The sequence below is a fragment of the Eubalaena glacialis genome, chromosome 2, assembly GCF_028564815.1.
Source record: "Eubalaena glacialis isolate mEubGla1 chromosome 2, mEubGla1.1.hap2.+ XY, whole genome shotgun sequence".
Lineage (NCBI taxonomy): Eukaryota > Metazoa > Chordata > Mammalia > Artiodactyla > Balaenidae > Eubalaena > Eubalaena glacialis.
In genome coordinates, this window is record NC_083717.1 from 187,745,600 (window position 1) to 187,763,019 (window position 17,420).

The following is a 17,420-nucleotide window of genomic DNA, read 5'->3' on the forward strand; positions in this document are numbered from 1 at the left end:
CAGAGCTGATGTGATAACTTCTACACGGTGGGTGTCCTGAACCCCTGTCCTGACAGGGCTTGAACTTGGGCAGAGGGCCTGGAAGCCGGGGCTGAGTTCAGGTGAGATGGGATTCGCCCAGACACCAGTCACCAGAAATGAGCCCAGGCAGGGTCCTGTCTCCCATTGGGATGGAGAATGGAACTCTGAAGCCAGACAGACCTGTTTCAGGTTTACTTGCTTGGTGACCTTGAACAGGTACTGACCTTTGCTAAGCCTCAATGCAAACTGCTACTGGGGGGGTTAAAGATCGTGCCAGTCAAAGGAAGAAAGAAATGTCTCTGTGTCTGGCCCCAAGGTGTGTGATCAGCCAGGCAGGGAGCGCCCAGAGCATCAATTTGAGGGAGCCGGGCAGAGGCTCAGAGAGTGGGAACCAAGCGCGGGGTCAGGGATTATGGTGCCAGACCAGAACTCTCTCCAATCCCTTTCCCGCAGAGTCGTAGCAGAAGTAATCTTAAAAACCTCCAGGTAATAACAGCAGTGCGATATCGTGATTTACAGGAAAAATACGTATTTGGTCATTCAGAGAAGCAAATGTATATGAGAAATATATATTTAATCTTCATCCACAGTTTCTGACTCACAGCTTCTAAAACCCTTGGAATTTCCTGAGTGATGGATTATTTGGTCTTTTGTCCTCCATTCCTGAACTCTTTAGGGAAGGTAGCTTTTGGATCCCACCCGAGGGTGGGAGCTGATTGCCAGGAGAACCAACCAGGTGATTTGAGGGATGGAATTTCAGTTTCCCCCCTACCCCTGACCTCCAGGGAAGAGAAGAGGGGCTGGAGGTGGAATCAATCACCAAAGGCCAATGATTTAATGAATCATGATTATGTAAAGAAAACTCCATAAAAACCCAAAAGGATGGGTTCAGAGAGCTTCTGAGTTGGTGAACATGTGGAGACTGGGGACTGGGGTCTGGGAGAGAGAGCGTGGGAGTTCCGTGCCCTTTTCCCAGACCTTGCCCTGTGCATCTCTTCATCTGGCTGTGGATTTGTATCCTTTAACATCCTGTATAATAAATCCGTAACCTAGTGAGTAAATGGGTTTTCCTGAGTTCTGTGAGCCTTTCCAGCGAATTAATTGAACCCAAGGAGAGGTAATTGTGGAACCTCTGATTTACAGCCAGTCGATCAGAAGTACAGGTAAAATCTATGTTTTCAACTGGTGTCTGAAGCGGAGGGCAGACTTGTAGGACTGAGCCCTTTACCTGTGGAATCTGATTCTATCTGATTCTATTTCCAGGTAGGTAGCGTCAGAGTTGAGTTGAATTCTCATACACCCTGCTGGGGTCCAAGAATTGCTTGTTGGTGTAGGGACACACACACATGCACACACACGTTAGAATTGGGGCCAGGAACCCTTTTTACAAATAGATAACACATATTGAGTACATTGACTAGAAGGCAGGCTCTGTCTTAAGTTCTTCACATGGGTTAAAACTATGAGGCACCGATAACTCAGAAACACCACGCATAGCTATTTGTTTTGTTCTGCAAGGGGAAGAGGTGCTCAGAGGAGGCCTCTCTGGAGAGGTTCATCTGAGTGGGGTCTTGAATAAACTTGAGGGAGGAAAGGGGGTCAATATCTGGAGAAAGCGCTTTATTGACAAAGTGGCCGTGCAAAGGCCCTGAGGTGGGAGCATGCTCAGAAGGGAAGAGACCTTGGAGACATTAAGTGATTCGCTGTGGGAGGCTGAATAACGACCCCAAAGATGTCACATCCTGATCTCTGGAAACTGGAAGTGTTACTTAATATGTTAAAAGGGACATCGCAGACATGATTAAGTTAAGGCTCTCTAGATGGGGAGACGACCTTGGATTATCACTTGTGCCCTGAATGTAATCATAAGTGTCCTTATAGAGAGGGACGGAATGAGATTTTTTAAAAAATTGAAGTATAGTTGACATATAATATTGTATAAACTTCAGGTGTACAATATAGTGATTCACAATTTTTAAAGGTTATTTGTAGTTATTATAAAATATGTGTGATATTTCCCACATTGTACAATATATCTTTGTAGCTTATTTTAAACCTAATAGTTCGTAACTCCCACTCCCCCATCCCCTATGTTGCCCCTCCCCCTTCCCGCTCCCCACAGGTAACCACTAGTTTGTTCTCTATATCCGTGAGTCAGCTTCTTTTTTGTTGTATTCACTAGTTTGTTGTATTTTTTAGATTCCACATATAAGAGATATCATTTGTCTTTCTCTGTCTGACTGATTTCACTTAGCATAATACCCTCCAAGTCCATCCATGTCGCTGCAAATTGCAAAATTTCATTCTTTATTATGGCTGAGTAGTATTCCATTGTATATCTATATACCACATCTTCGTTATCCATTCATCATTTTTTTTTTTATTTTACTAGATTTTAAATGCTTTAAATTTTTTTTTTGTCCGTTTTGTCTTTTAAATACAAAGTCTTAGCTGTCCCAGTGCCCAAAGTCTTCCCTTCCTCTAAGGTCCAGTAGAGTCTGAATCTTCAATCAGAACCTCTGTGGTAGCACCGAGTATATCCGAGTTCATGACCAGCCCTTCAGTGCCCCCACTGCTGCCACTTCCCACAAAGATCTTCCCATTAGCCATCAGGCTCACCCGTTCCATCCCACTACAGTATGACTTTGACATCCGTTCAGCTTCTAGCAGGAGGCACTCTCCAGAGGTGGAGTTTCCCAAGGGCTCAGGAAGAAGAGGAAGACCCTGACCGTCTGCAGGTTGTGTCAGGGACTCTGGATTAGTGCCCAAGATATCTGTGCTGGTGATGAGGGCGCCTGCATTGGCAGCCAGAGCTTCGGCAATCAGCACCTCAGGGTGGCTTTTTGCTTTGTGAGCCACCACGCTGTCCTTCTTCTCAAATTTTTTGCCACAGATATTGCAAGAAAACTGGTAGAAGGAGTCTGCATCATGCTTCTTCATGTGCCAATTAAGGGATGCCTTTTGCCGACAAGTAAATCCACAGATCTCGCATTCATCTGTTGATGAACACTTAGGTTGCTTCAATATTTTGGCAATTGCAAATAATACTACTATGAATATTGGGGTGCATGTATCTTTTTGAATTAATGTTTTTGTTTTTGTTTTTGGATATATACCCAGCAGTGGAATTTCTGGGTCATATGGTAGTTCTATTTTCAGTCTTTTGAGAAACCTCCATACTGTTCTCCATAGTGGCTACACCAATGCACATTCCCACCAACAGTGTATGAGGGTTCCCTTTTCTCTGACAGAATGAGATTTGACACACAGGGGAGAAAGAGATGTGAGGACAGAAATAAGAGGTTGGAATAATGTGGGAAAGGGGTCATGATCAGAGAAATTTAGGCAGCTTCTAGAAACTAGGCAAGGAGACCTAGCTCCCCCAAGAGCCTTCAGAAGGAACCAACCACATTGACATTAGCGCCCAGGAAACTGATTTTGGACTTATCTCCAGCACTTTAAGAGAATCAATTTGTGTTCCTCGAAGCCACCAGATCTGTGGGAATTTGTTACAGTAGCCACAAGAAACTCATACATGTGCCCAAGACCACAGGGATGTTCAGAGTTTTTAATAGACTATTCTGAGTTCTCATCTCCCTGTCCCAGCTTTGGTGACTTCCTTGAGGAGAAGGCAGGTTCCCATTAGCTGGGAGGCCCTGGTGTGACTTACAGGTGGTTACCTGCTGAAATATTTCTCCATTGTTTGCAAAATCGCTATTGCAGTGACTATCCCTGCTGCTCTGGCTGCCCCCAAACCTCCCTCAGGACTGCCCTTAATTCATCCATTAAAGGGTTAATGCCTGAGCGAGTGGGGAGGGTGTTGGGTGGGGGGTGAGTGGGGGCTTGGGGACCAGCTGTAGCAGGTGGCAAGGGTTCATTCTGATTGTTCTGGGTCCTGCTCTACCGGTTGCTAATATTTTGGAGTTTTGGATATCACCCCTGGGTTAAGGCATTTTCTGCTTCTTACTTTTCCCACCAAGCCCAGAGCAGAGGCAGAGTCAGTTTCCACCAGATCCCTCAGGGCTGGGCTGCTCTGTGCCCTGCCCTGAGCCAAAGGACAAACTGCCTGCTGACCCTAGAGATGGTTCCTGAGTTGGTCCGATGGTGTTAGTTTCAGCTCCCTTGAAAACAGGACCCAAAATAATCCAATGCTTGCCAAGTAGGAGAAGGTCAGGAAATAGGAAACAATGAAAAGTTTTGCGATCTTTTAGTTTTGAATGTTATAAACAGATTTTTTAAAAAGTCTATAAAAAGGCCCTCATCAGGAGGGTTTGCTACAAATCACAGGAAAACAAAACAAGAAATACTTTTAAATAAGCAAACAAATCCTTGCTTTTTTGGTTTTGGGGGGGTTGCTGCTTCCAGCAGCATTGAATGGGTTTTGGCTGAATTCATTGCTCGAGTGTGGACCGGGCTCTGACTGGTCCCGGGAACAGCGTCTTCAGTTTCTCCTTCCAGAAGTTTCCCATTTCTTCCTGGGCTCTGATCACTGAGGAGAACAGTGAGGGCTAAGCACCCAGTGCCAGGCACACAGTGGGGGCTCCACATGGGTTTGATGAATGAATGAGCGAACTCCCACAACCATTCATCCACCCATTTATCCAACAAGTATTGACTAAGGGTCCACTTTGCTCTAGGCTACATGTCAGGGATGTCTGACACCCCCACTTTATAGCTAAGAAGCCCATGGAAGCATCTGGGCTGTGCTCGATTTTGGGAAGAGAATCTTAATTAATTTATTCCACTTGTGCTCCATTTCCCCCAAATGTCCAAACACTGATCGTCTTCCTGGGACTTAGGAAGTGCAAATGACGATGGCACACAGGGATGGCGCAAGGACGGACAAACGCACAGAGAGTCTCTGTTGGAGGAACTTGTGGCAAATTGTATCCTTATTCTTTCCTTTTTTTTTTTTTTTTATAGATCTTTATTGGAGTATAATTGCTTCACAATACTGTGTTAGTTTCTGTTGTACACCAGAGTGAATCAGCCATATGCATACATATGTCCCCATATCCCCTCCCTCTTGAGCCTCCCTCCCACCCTCCCTATCTCACCCCTCTAGGTCATTGCAAAGCACCGAGCCGATCTCCCTGTGCTATGCGGCTGCTTCCCACTAGCTATCTATTTTACATTTGGTAGTGTATATATGTCCATGCCACTCTCACTTCGCCTCAGCTTCCCCCTCCCACTCCGTGTCCTCAAGTCCATTCTCTACATCTATGTCTTTATTCCTGCCCTGCCACTAGATTCATCAGTACCACTTTTTTTTTTTTTTGGTTTCCATATATATGCGTTAGCATACAGTATTTGTTTTTCTCTTTCTGACTTACTTTATTCTGTATGACAGACTCTAGGTCCACCCACCTCATTACAAATAACTCAATTTTGTTTCTTTTTATGGCTGAGTAATATTCCATTGTATACATGTGCCACATCTTCTTTATCCATTCATCTGTCGATGGACACTTAGGTTGGTTCCATGTCCTGGCTCTTGTAAATAGTGCTGCAATCCCACTACTGGGCATATACCCTGAGAAAACCATAATTCAAAAAGAGACATGTACCACAAGGCGAATTGTATCCTTATTCTTGAGACATGATTACACTTCCTGTTGACGTCACGCGTGGCCACGTGGCCTGCGCTGGCCACTGACGTGGAGAATGGGAGTGTCCTGTGCCACTGCTAGGAAGGGGCCATAGGAGCCAACCTGTGTTCTTTCCCCTCTGCCACAGCCCCACCTACCCCGGCTGGTCGCTGTTGCTTCAGCTCAGGCTGGAATGAATCTCTGTTGTTGTAAACCACCGGGATTTGGGTTTCTTTGTTACTGTGTATACTTACCTTAAGCTGACCAATACAGACAAGGTAACATCTAAACCAGGCACTGAAGGATAGATGATGGTTTTCCAGGCACTGGGAATGGGACAAGCAAGGGCATGGAGGCCAGACAAGGAGAACACACATCTTAGTTAGGGTGTAACCTCACTGTCTATTAGTGGAGACCCAATGTAGAGATTTATCTCTCTCCCAGGCTGGGCAACATCATTCCAGGGCTGACAAGGTGGCTGTGTGGTGCAGGGACCTGTGGACCTTCTGTTTTGTTGCTCTGCCCTCTGTTGGTCTGCTCACATCTCTACACGCCAGCCAGTAGGAAAGGGCAGGGGAAAAACTCCCTTCTTCTCAAGGCAGGACCTAGGGTTGCATGTATCACTTCCATTCCTATTTGTCCTGGATGTAGTCACATGGCCACTCCTCGCTGCAAGGGAAGCTGGGAAGTGTGGTCTTTGTACTGAGAGCATGTGCTTCTCCATGAAGGCAAGGAGAGTCACATTGAGGGATAAATCTGCCACAGTGTAGCTGAGGACTGGGAAGTAGTTCCCTGTTAACTTACAGGACCCATGATATGGTCAGAGAGTGCTACAGCTTAAATCCTATGTTCACTGGGATGGACAAATATTTTTTGATCAACAAATATTTAATGGGTATTTCTATGTGCCAGAAACTCAGAACCCACGTTCGCCAGTGGCCGATGGCCCCTTTTCAAGTTGGGGTAGATTTTGTTTCCTCTCCCCTTCTTTCCGATTGGAACATACATATCTTTGTCTACAGCTCATCTCCTCAATTTTCAACTCACAGTCCTGTAATAGAAGTGCTTTTTACCTCAGTGCCAAAGTGATTTTTCTAAATGGACAAATGCACCTCTAAGTGTAAGTTCTCTGTCTTCCCTTTGCCTCTTCAGACCCCCCGTCACCCCTTATCCCCTGCTCAGAGCCTTGGGAGCCAACCCGTGTGAACTGCATTGCGAATTTCATCAAGGGCTTCCATTCCCTCTGGTCTTGGTTGGGTCTGGCCAGTGGGAGCCCCTCTGGCTCCCTCCCGGGTGTGGTGGGCTTGCTGTGCCCTCTGAAGGTCACAGCTTACAGGTGGCCTTGCTCATGTTCTCTCTGCCTCAAGTTCCAGAACTGCACCCTCCACCAGCCTTCGAAAATTGCTCCCCGTGTCCGAGCCCAGAGGCTGCCACGTACTTATTGGCCTTTCTGCCCACACTTTTCTAAGGAGCCTCTTGATCAGATTCTTTTCAGATAAATCCATCTAAGTGTCCACCTGTTTCCTGCCATGACCAGGATGATACCAAACCCTTCCAGTGGCTCAGGACAGAGTGTTAGTTCCTTTCTAAAGCCTCCAAGGCTCGTAGGGGTTTAATCCCTGTCTGTTCCTCTAGCATCATCCCTTGTCATCCTGCCCCCATAACTTCATTCATTCATTCATTCATTCACCCTGCAAATATTTAGTGAACCCCAGCTCTGTGCCTGGCGCTGTTCTAGGACCGAGGATCCGACAGTGACAGAGTCAGGCAAGGTCTCCGCATACTGGGGTCCCGCATCCCAGCCCCCGACCACTCCGATCTATGTTTCCAGGTGCTGCGCTGTCTTGCCTCCCCTCCCCCCTCCACTGTCTCACCTTTGGCTGGATACACTCTGACTCTCCAATGATAACCCCTCTCCCCCTCCACGAAGCCACCCAGCTCTCTGCGGGAAGGACCCCTTTCTCTCCCTGGAGCTCCGCTGAGCCCTGTGCTGAGCCCTTGCTCTCTCTTGCATGCTGATTGGCTTATGGATCTCTTTGACCCCAAACTGTGAGCTCCTGATGGGCAAGAGGCACGTCTGGGGCTTCTCTGAGACCCTGTGCCTGCAGGGCCTGGCGTCTAGCAAATGCTCTGTGGAGATTCGTGGAATCAGTTGAACGAAATGTTACTTCTCTGAATGTATCAAGGGCATTTGCCGACCCTCACTGTGGCCGCTTGAGGAGGGCAGGGCAAGGTTTCCACCCTTCTTCTTAGGAGGGAACACAGCGGTCAAGGGCAGGGGAATTACTCCCCTGGTTCACTTGCCTGGTAAGAGGCAGATCAGAGGCACAAATTCAGGGCCCTGAGACAACAAATGCTGAGCGTCTGGCTCCATCCCTCCCAGCAGAGGCCTCCCGACTTGGACACAATACACACTAAGACAGGTTTGTAATTTATGGGGATTAAAATAAATGTATTTACTTCTTTAAAGATTTCAAGAGCAATCCTGGGAAGCCTGATTCAAAAAGTATAGGAATGGGTAGTGTATCAGCTTCCTAGGGCTGCCGTAACAAATTGCCACAAACTGAGTGACTTAGACAGCAGCAATGTATCGTCCCACAGGTCTGGAGGCCAGAAGCCTGAGATCAAGTCCCTCTGAAGGCTCTAGGGGAGGACGTGCTCCAGGCTTCCCCCCTCCACCCAGCTTCTGGTAGTCTCCTGGCTTGTGTCAGTTTACCTTGGATCTTCACATGGTGTTCTCCCTGTGTCCCTGTCTGTGTCCAGATTGCTCCCTTTTGTAAGGACACCGGTCACATCGGATGAGGGCCCACCCTACTCCAGAATGGCTCATCTGAACCTAATTAATTACATTTGCAACCTCCCTATTCCCAAATGTCACTTCTGAGGTTCTGGGGGTTAGGACTTCAACACGTGAATTTGTAGGGGACACAATTTTACCCATAACATAGAGTCAGAGGCATAATAGCAGAAGCTTCCTTTGCTCCCTTGTGACCTTCGTCCTCTCCTAGCCAACCCCTGTATGAAATGATTGCTATCAACGCCAGATTTTTCTATGCTTCTCCAAACCTTGATGATATACCCACACCTACTCATATATTATGAGAAACAAAATTTAAAAAAAAGATACATCTAAAAACATGGAAGAAAAGAGAGAAACCCTTTAAAACACAAAGCGTCCTTGTCAATGTTTAAATTTTTATTTTGTTTCTTTGTTGATTTCTTTCCTGATCAGGGAGACAAGGGTCCGCTCTGCCCTGGAGGGACTCAGAAGAAGCAAGGGTCTGGGCTGTGAGACCCACTGGAGAGTCCTGGACCCACTGGCCCTTTCCAGCCGCTCCGATGCTCATTAAAATCTGTTAATTCTCATCCACGCAGAGAGGGGAGGCTGCCAGCCTCCCGTCTCCGCTTTTGCAAAGCCTTGAGTTCTACGGCACGGCCAGTCCTGGCTTCTGCTGCCGCGAGGTGGGCTTTGGGAGGGCGTGGAAGGTGGAGGTTACTGTCCTGACCTGGTCCTACCATGGAGAGGGGAGAGAGCTGGACGCCGAGAGGACAGCGGAGTGAAGATGAACGCCCGTCGCTGGTCTGTCTCCTAGACGTGACTTTCGAGAGGCAAACAACAGGAGCAGAGCGAAGCCGTACATATGTTACATTCACATCAGTAATAAAGATTAAGTAGAAGTTAATAGCATCCAAGTCATGCTTGTGGAGGTAATCTCCTTTCTGAAAATTCAAAATTAGATTTGGAGGATCGAAGCAAACAGGGGGTGAGACTTTGGCGTAATATTTTAATCAAATTGTCATGAGTGAGTGGATACAATTAAGAATTCTGTCAGTCACAGCGCTGAGGCCCTTTTGTTAGGCAGCGGTGGGAGGGGCAGGCAGGGCCAATATGGGGAGAGATTAAACTTGACCTTTCCCAGGCTCTTCACTTTTGACCCTCTGGATGGGCTTTGCCTGTCAGATAGATGGCCGGTTTTTTAAAAAAAGGTATGTGTGTACACATGGGTACACGTGTGCCCGTGTGTGTGTATGCATGCACTTGTATTTGTGTGTGCTGGTGTGTGTGTGCACCTCTGTATGTGAGCATGGGAGTGCACGTGTGGGGTGTGCCAGGGTGCACACAGATGTGTGTGATACACGTGTGTATGTGGGTGCGTGCGTACACACGTGTGCATATGCGTATGTGTGCATGTGAGAGAGGGAGAGTGTGTGTGTGTGTGTGTGTGTGTGTCCATGCCAGGCAGTGAGAAAGCAGGGACTGGGGGCAAACAAAGGATTTGTGCTGTCCCACCAGTGACGAAACCTGGCCATAAGTATGCCTTTCAATCTTCTTTTCACCCCCTTTTTTTTTTGCAGCCAAATACAAGCATCTTGCATGTGAATATCTGTGTGTACAGGATGTGTCCACATGAGTACCTGGGGATAGCTCAATGCCTATATACACATGCATATTAACATGGTCCAAGGCCGCTGCGAAGGATAAGGCAATGGATGCGAACGCATGAGTGAATGACGGCCTGCATTGCTGTCTTTGACATTAATGCCGTTCTGCACAGCCAGTTTAACTCCTGAATCGAGGTGCACCGTCCACGCTCTCTTCTCTCAAGGGTTTGCCGTTTTCAAGACCTGCTTTGCAGGGCCCCATGAATGATGCTGGAGACGCTGGGAGAAACTGACTCTTCCTACTTCTCTCCCATCACCTTCCTCTCCCCCGCATAACACTGATTTATTTTTAATTTTGATCCGTGGGTGGCGGAGGGGTGGTTGGGAAAGACACCGGCAAAAGTAGCTTTCTTTTTCCTTCTGCAACGACCGTCTGCCATGTAGGTGTATCTTATTTATCAGTGATTATAAATCAATAAGGAGAAGGCAGAAAAGCCAGCCAGCCAGGCTTCCCAAGCCGCTAGAGTTACAGACGTCAACATGTATGAATGCAATGTGTCTGATGCAGAATTTATTATTTTAAGCAGAGTCAAGTAGATTCGAGGTTTAAAAAAAAATTTTTAAAAAAAGATTTCCTTCAAGGTTGCAGCGGCTGCTCTATGCTCTATCTCCCATCTTTAAACTCCAGGGTTTGGGAAATAGACAAATGCCTTCGACCTAGGAGGACAATATGTAATCAGCATCCTGGTGGTTTATTTCACCTTTTGTTGTAGAAGAGAATAAAGTCGGGTGTAACTTGCACTACTCCCTCCACTTGGGTGAGCATTTGGAGGCCAAAGGACCTAATTATTTTTAACACCGCCTTTTACTGTATTTGCCTGGGGAATTATTTCAAATCAACTGACAGACCTATTGTGCTTGTGACATCACAGCAACGGGCTTTTTTACACCGAAAACAAGCCTTCTGTTAATTCAGCAGTAACACACCCGCACGCAAAAATTGCATTAGCAACGTCTAACCCGAGTGTTGAACACATTCGGAAATAAACACTATTGCACTACAGGGGTTGAGAGGGAATATGCATCAAAATGCCTGGCATTTAATTTATTCCCCCCTTCTTAGGGAATTTAGCCAGTGAAATATAGCTGCCAGTGTCCCGGGCCTGCGCGTGCGCTCCTGCAATATGCTCTCGATCAATCAGATTTGCATAACTAAACTGTCTGCGCGCCCGCTCGGCTGCCCAGGTGCAAGGCCATTTGCATATAGAACAGTGAGGAGGTCCCAGGAGTCACTTCAGACGGAGCGACTGCTGAGCCCGCAGTCCGCACAGCCCAGGAAATGAAATTGGAATGACAAAAAAAATGGGAGTGCTTGCCAGGAAGGGTGAAATATGCCGGCGTGTTGCAAAGGTTATGTAGAGATTACAAGGCGGAGGCTTCCAGATGCAGAAAGACCCCCCAGAGTCCAGGGGGCTGCACCCACGGGGGTGAGGCCATGGGTGTCCCATCACCTACGGGTGTCCCCTTGAACCTGTGGAGCTGTTGAAAGTCTTCCTGGGTCTTTCCCTACATGTAAGGACTTCCCAGCCCTGATCCCTTTGTAAGACAGGATTTCCAAATGGATAAGAGGTCTGTGTCCAACACAGAGCAGGGGCTTGCCACACTTCTTGGGCACCCAGAATTAACTGCTTTATAAGTACCAGGTCCCCGCTGAGTCCGGGCGGGTCATCCTCACCCAGCCTTACCCCAGCCCTATAAGGTGGGGCTGTCATCATCCACGTTTGCCCAGACATCCAATCACACGTCAAAGTTCACCAGGACACTGCTCGCGACTCTCAGAAGTCCAGAGAGGGCAAGCCAGTTATTTCAAGTCATCCAGCATGTCAGAGATGGACCAGCACCTTGCTTTCTGGAGTCCCAGCTGAGGATGAGATCTGCTGGGCCAGGGGCCTGCAGATTTTTCTGTAAAGATCCAAAGAGTAGAAACATGAAGCAGAGCCTCATTAAGACATCCATGGACCCTAAGCACTTTTGCCTTCTTGGGTCTCATCCTCCATAAGGAAATATTAAACCTTACATTTTACAGCTGCATGGATATTGAGATGAATATAGCCCAGGCTGGATTCATTATTTTTATATTTATGTTTTTCTTCTGATTTTAAAATAGGTTAAAATCGAACGATTTCCATGGGCACCTGAAAGTCACGCGGGCCCCAGGCACTGGGCCTGCTGTGCTTTGTGGAGTGGTCCCCCTGCTTTGCCGCAGTGCAGAAACAGTTGTGGGCCATGCATAGTTGTGGGCGCACTGTGTCCAATGAAACCTTATTGATGGACACGGAAATAGACAGTTCCTATCATTTTCAGGTGTCACAAAATCTTTTGGTTTCTTTTTCACCTGTGTAAAAACCAGTCTCAGATCAAGGGCCCTAGGAAACAGTACAGCCCCCTGCCCAAGCCATGTAGGTTTCCTGGGCAAAAGCCCTGTGAGGTTGGACAGGATAACAGGAGAAAAATCTCTCGAGAAATAACAATGTGGCTTTTCCTTTATTGATTAGGGACAGACTGATTTTGAGGGAGCTGTTCCTTTGCCTGCCCTGCCCAGGGCTAATGATAAGGATGATTGCACTCTCTCACCTGCCCGGGATCCAAGGAGGCTTAGAACAATGACACCCCCCACCATCTCTGATTTCCCCATCCCACCCCATAGAAAATTGTAATGGAAGTTACGTCTTTGTCATTCTCATTTAATGAATATGAATAAGTCAGTGCTTTAGGTAAAGGAAAGGACATTCTTTTGTAGCTTTCCCTCTGGCGACTGTGTGTGTGTGTGTGTGTGTGTGTGTGTGTGTGTGTAGTGGGGGTCAGGTCAATGTCCCTCTTGGTTTGAATGTCACTTGTTGTCAAGTTGGCATCCTATGTGGTTTCCATGGCAACAGCTTTTTGTGCAGGGGAGGGTCACGCACCTGTAATCTCCATGAAAAGGACAGCGAGAGGGTGCCCACTGGTTAGTGCTTTTGTCTCTCTTGATGGATTTGAGTTTAACCTTGAAACTGGGTGAATAAAGGGCAAAAAACATTTAACACAAACATGGTGTGGGCCACATCCAGAGCCAGGGAGCACTTGCTCGCTGGGTGGGGGTGATCTGACCCGCTGCCAATATTCTGGGTGTCCGAGTGACAGCCAGCACTTCGAACCTGACACCTGGCTGCCTGCTGACCACCTGGGTTGGGTGGGGCATGAAAGGCAAGAAGCCCTGCCTAGAAATGGAGCCAGGAAAGCCATTTCTTCCTCCAGTCATGATTCTTACCTGGCTGTGCAGGAGCTCCCCGCCCTCGCGGGTCTCTGCTAGTTCCTTTACTTTGGGGACCTCCAATTTCTATGGTGGCTGAAGGCAGCTATTGGGTCAGACAGCAGATATGGCCTGTGTTCCAGCTTTGCACCCCAATCTCCACGGAGCCACGCGTCCATCCATTCAACAACTGTTGGCTGGGGGCCTGGTGGGGGGATGCTGGATGCGCCAGGTGCAGAAAACAGAGCTGGTCCTTGTCCATGAGGGATTTACAGGCTGGTGACAGAGATTAGTGTGAAACAAACACCCAATGAATATATAATGATCAATCATGGTAAGTGCTAGTCAAGTTCAGCCAAAGACTTAGTGAGTGTGCATCTGTGGCCAGACAGGGTGCAAGTTGCTGGGATCTCAGAGATAACAAAGGCAGCGAGCCACAGCAAAGGGGGATGTGTGTGCAGTGGAGACTGTCCAGCCTTGGAGTAAAGGAAAGTACATCCACTCTTCCTCCAGGAGCCCCGCTTCTAAGGGGGTCCAGGATGACTCTTTGCTCTGAGCCTCATTTCCTCGACCCTGAAAGGGGATAATAACACCCACCTCTAGGTAAATGTCTTAGTCAATTCTGGCAGCTATAAAAGAATACCAGAGACTGAGGGGCTTATAAACAACAGATATTTATTTCTCACAGTTCTGGAGGCTGGAAGTCCAAGGTCAAGTCACCAGCAGATTCAGTGTCCACTTCCTTGGTCACAGGTGGCTGTCTTCTCACTGTGTCCTCACATACGAAGGGGCGAGGGAGCTCTCCCTCCAGGGTCCCTTGTATAAGGGCGCTAATCCCATTCATGAGGGCTCCACCATCAAGACCTGATCACTTCCCAAAGGCCCCACCTCCTAATAACAACAAAAGGGGGTTAGGATTTTGACTATGACTTTGGGAGGGGACACAAACATTCAGTCTACAGCAGGGAGGATTAAATGGGATTAGTGCATGAAAAGCTCTTACGAGCACAATGCTTGGCACAGAAGAAGCTCGGAAATGGTAGCAGTTGCTGTCGTAACAGAAGAGGTGAAGGCACGTGGCCCACTTTGCGGCAGGCACCCTGGAAAGAACACTGACTTGGCATCAGGAGATCTTGACGCTGCTCCTTGCCAGCAAGGGATTTAACCTCTCTGATCATAGTGGCTTCCTCCCTCCCTCCTTCCCTTCTTTCTTCCTTCTCTTCCTTCCTCCATCCTTCCCTCCCTTCATGGAGATTTATTGAGCAGCCATCATGGACTTTTCACTTTTTTACATGCTGGGATTCCTGCACCTATGCTTGACTCGGCCTATAGCATATGCTCAATAAATATTTGACAAACAATACAATGAATGCATCATTGAAGCAATGCTTGCTCTGAAGCTGGGCTTCTCAACTCTGGCTGCATGTCAGAACCACCCAGGGAGCTTCTCACAATATCTGTGCCTGGGGCCTATCCAGGCTAAGCGAACTGGCCTCTCTGGGTGAGAGGCTGAGAACCACGCTTCTAACGGAAGCAGCAGAAGGCAAAGCGCCTGTTGGAAGGGCAGCCAGCCTACAGGGCAGAGACCTGGGAGGCTGTAGCCCCTGCAGCACTTGGTACCCTTTTCCCTCTCCTAGGGTCATGGCACTTGCCTTGGTGTCCAGGATAACTGGATCGTGTAGGGTCAGGTGCTGTGGCCCTTGCTTTCTCTTGCAAGCCAATTTTACCAAGAAGTCAGGTCAAAGTGGCAAGGGAGGTGATGGGAGGCTGAGAATAAATTCTTACATCTGTTTAGGGCTTCACTCTTACTGAATATTAATATACAAACCCACCTAGATGGCAGGGCACTCCGGGAGAATTATTGTGTCCATTTAGCAGACAGGGAACCGAAGTCCAAGTCATCATGTGATTGCACTGAGGTCACCCGAGTAGGAAGGGGCAGAACCAAGATTCAAACCCAGGGCTTCTGCCTTCCAGTCCAGGGCTCTTTGTACCCGAATGCAGATGTACAACTTCCTTAAGGTGAGAGGGAAGGAGGCCAGATTCAAACTAAATCCTTAGGACTCCTCCAAAGCCTGTTCAAATGAGAGAGAAATCAATTCCTGGCCCTCTCAGAGTTTAAAACTAGTTGCTTACACATCACCTTAAGGCACAAACCAAGACAGTCTGGGAGCGAGTTTTGAACAAGGGACTATGCCGCTGGGTGCCGCAGGAGTTTAGAAAAGTGCAGTGTGGTCTGGGGAAGTCAGGGAAAGCTACCTGGAGGAGGGGGACTAAGCGGAACGTTGATCAATAAACAGGATTCAGAGGAGACGGAGGATTGGGAGGAGGCCTTACAAGTGAGGGGACGTATGAACACAGGGATACATTTTAAGAAAAATTTCTGTGTACATTATCTATTGTGTAACAGTCCACTCCTAAACCTAATGACTCAAAATAACTCGCATTTATTAGGGCTCAGGAGTTCATGGGTCATCTTGGTGGTTCTGCTGTCTTGGGTCAGTCTCTGCTGACCTCACATAATGGGTTCCTTTGTGGTCAGCTGGTGTGTCGGCAGTGGGGGGTGGTGACTGGAAGTCCAGGATGGCCTCACTCATGTCTGGCCACTGGCCAGGGTGATGGAGGTGAATGGACCACATGACTCCATCCACCAGGCTGGCCCTGGCCTGTCCGCTTTGCAACTGGCTAGGGGGACAGGACAGAAGCACATAGGCTCTTGAAGCCAAAGCTTAGAATGGGTACACTGTCACCCCCAGCTCATTCTAGTGGTCAAAATGAGTTACAAGGTAGGGCTTCCCTGGTGGCGCAGTGGTTGAGAATCTGCCTGCTAATGCAGGGGACACGGGTTCGAGCCCTGGTCTGGGAAGATCCCACATGCCGCGGAGCAACTAGGTCCGTGAGCCACAACTACTGAGCCTGCGCGTCTGGAGCCTGTGCTCCGCAACAAGAGAGGCCGCGATAGTGAGAGGCCCGCGCACCGCGATGAAGAGTGGCCCCCGCTTGCCACAACTAGAGAAAGCCCTCGCACAGAAACGAAGACCCAACACAGCCAAAAATAAATAAAAAAAAAAAAAAAAAAAAAAACATACAAAAACAAGTTACAAGGCAAGGCCAATTCACGTGATCTTGATCGGGAGAGATTCCACCTCTTGGTAGGAAGAGATGCAAAGTCAAATGCAAGGTGGAGTGGATAGAGGGAAGGGAATAATTGTGGCTATTTTTGCAAACAATCTTCGCTCCCTCCCTCTGTTTCTATTCCTTCCCTATCTCCATGAGTATTTTATTGGCACCCATCCTGGGCCCACTGCGTGAGATGCTAGAAGGGCAGAAATCAAGGAGACTTAGACGGTCCCTGCCCGCTGGAGCTTGCACGCTACTGAGGCAAGACAGCTACTGATCACACTCAAATGTGTGTTACACACGATGGCAAGTGCTATTTAAAAAATAAGTTCTCAGCCACCGTGGAACAGCTTGGCAGTTAAACATAGAGTTTCTGCGTGACCCAGTGATTCCGCCAGAAGGATCCACCCCAAAGAGCTGAGGACAGGTGCTCAGACGAAGACTTGCACTGAAATGTTGCTTGCAGCTCTAGTCACATCAGCCAAAAGGTGGAAACAGCCCAAATGTCCATCACGGATGGATGGATGAACAAAAAGGCGTATATCCACACAATGGAATGCTATTCAGCCAAAAGGGGGGAATGAACACTGATACAGGATCCAACATGGGTGAACCCTGACCACATTGCGCTGAGGGAGAGAAGCAAGGTTCACACATCGTATGATTCCATAGAAATGAAATGTCCGGGATAGTCGAACCCCTAGAGACGGATAGCAGATTCCTGGTTGCACGGGCTGGGGAAGGTGGGAACAAGGAGAGACTGCTCGTGGGCATGGGGTTTCTTTTTGGGGTGATGAATGTTCTGGAACTGGATGGTGGGGGTGGTGCACGACAATGTGGATGTACTAACAACCACTGGACTGGACGCTGTGAAATGGTTAAAATGGTGGATTTTATGTTACGTGAATGTTATCTCATACACACATAAGTTCAATGAGCTGGTGAGCTCAGTGCTAGTGATCCGATCCGGCTGGGGCATCAGGAGGCTCCCTGAAAATGTGACGTTGGGATTGAGACTC

The 17,420-nt window shown here is 48.0% G+C and overlaps 1 protein-coding gene across 1 annotated transcript in view; it reads right to left on the bottom strand.

Moving 5' to 3' along the window:
- Window positions 1-2,453: 2,453 nt before the first annotated feature.
- Window positions 2,454-17,420, bottom strand: part of LOC133084744 (uncharacterized) — a 191,119-nt gene continuing 176,152 nt past the window's right edge. Inside the window, exon 5 of the mRNA XM_061181504.1 lies at window positions 2,454-3,017. Within this exon, the coding sequence (XP_061037487.1) occupies window positions 2,503-3,017 (515 nt within the window). The 3' untranslated portion in view covers window positions 2,454-2,502. The remainder of the gene's footprint in view (window positions 3,018-17,420) is intronic.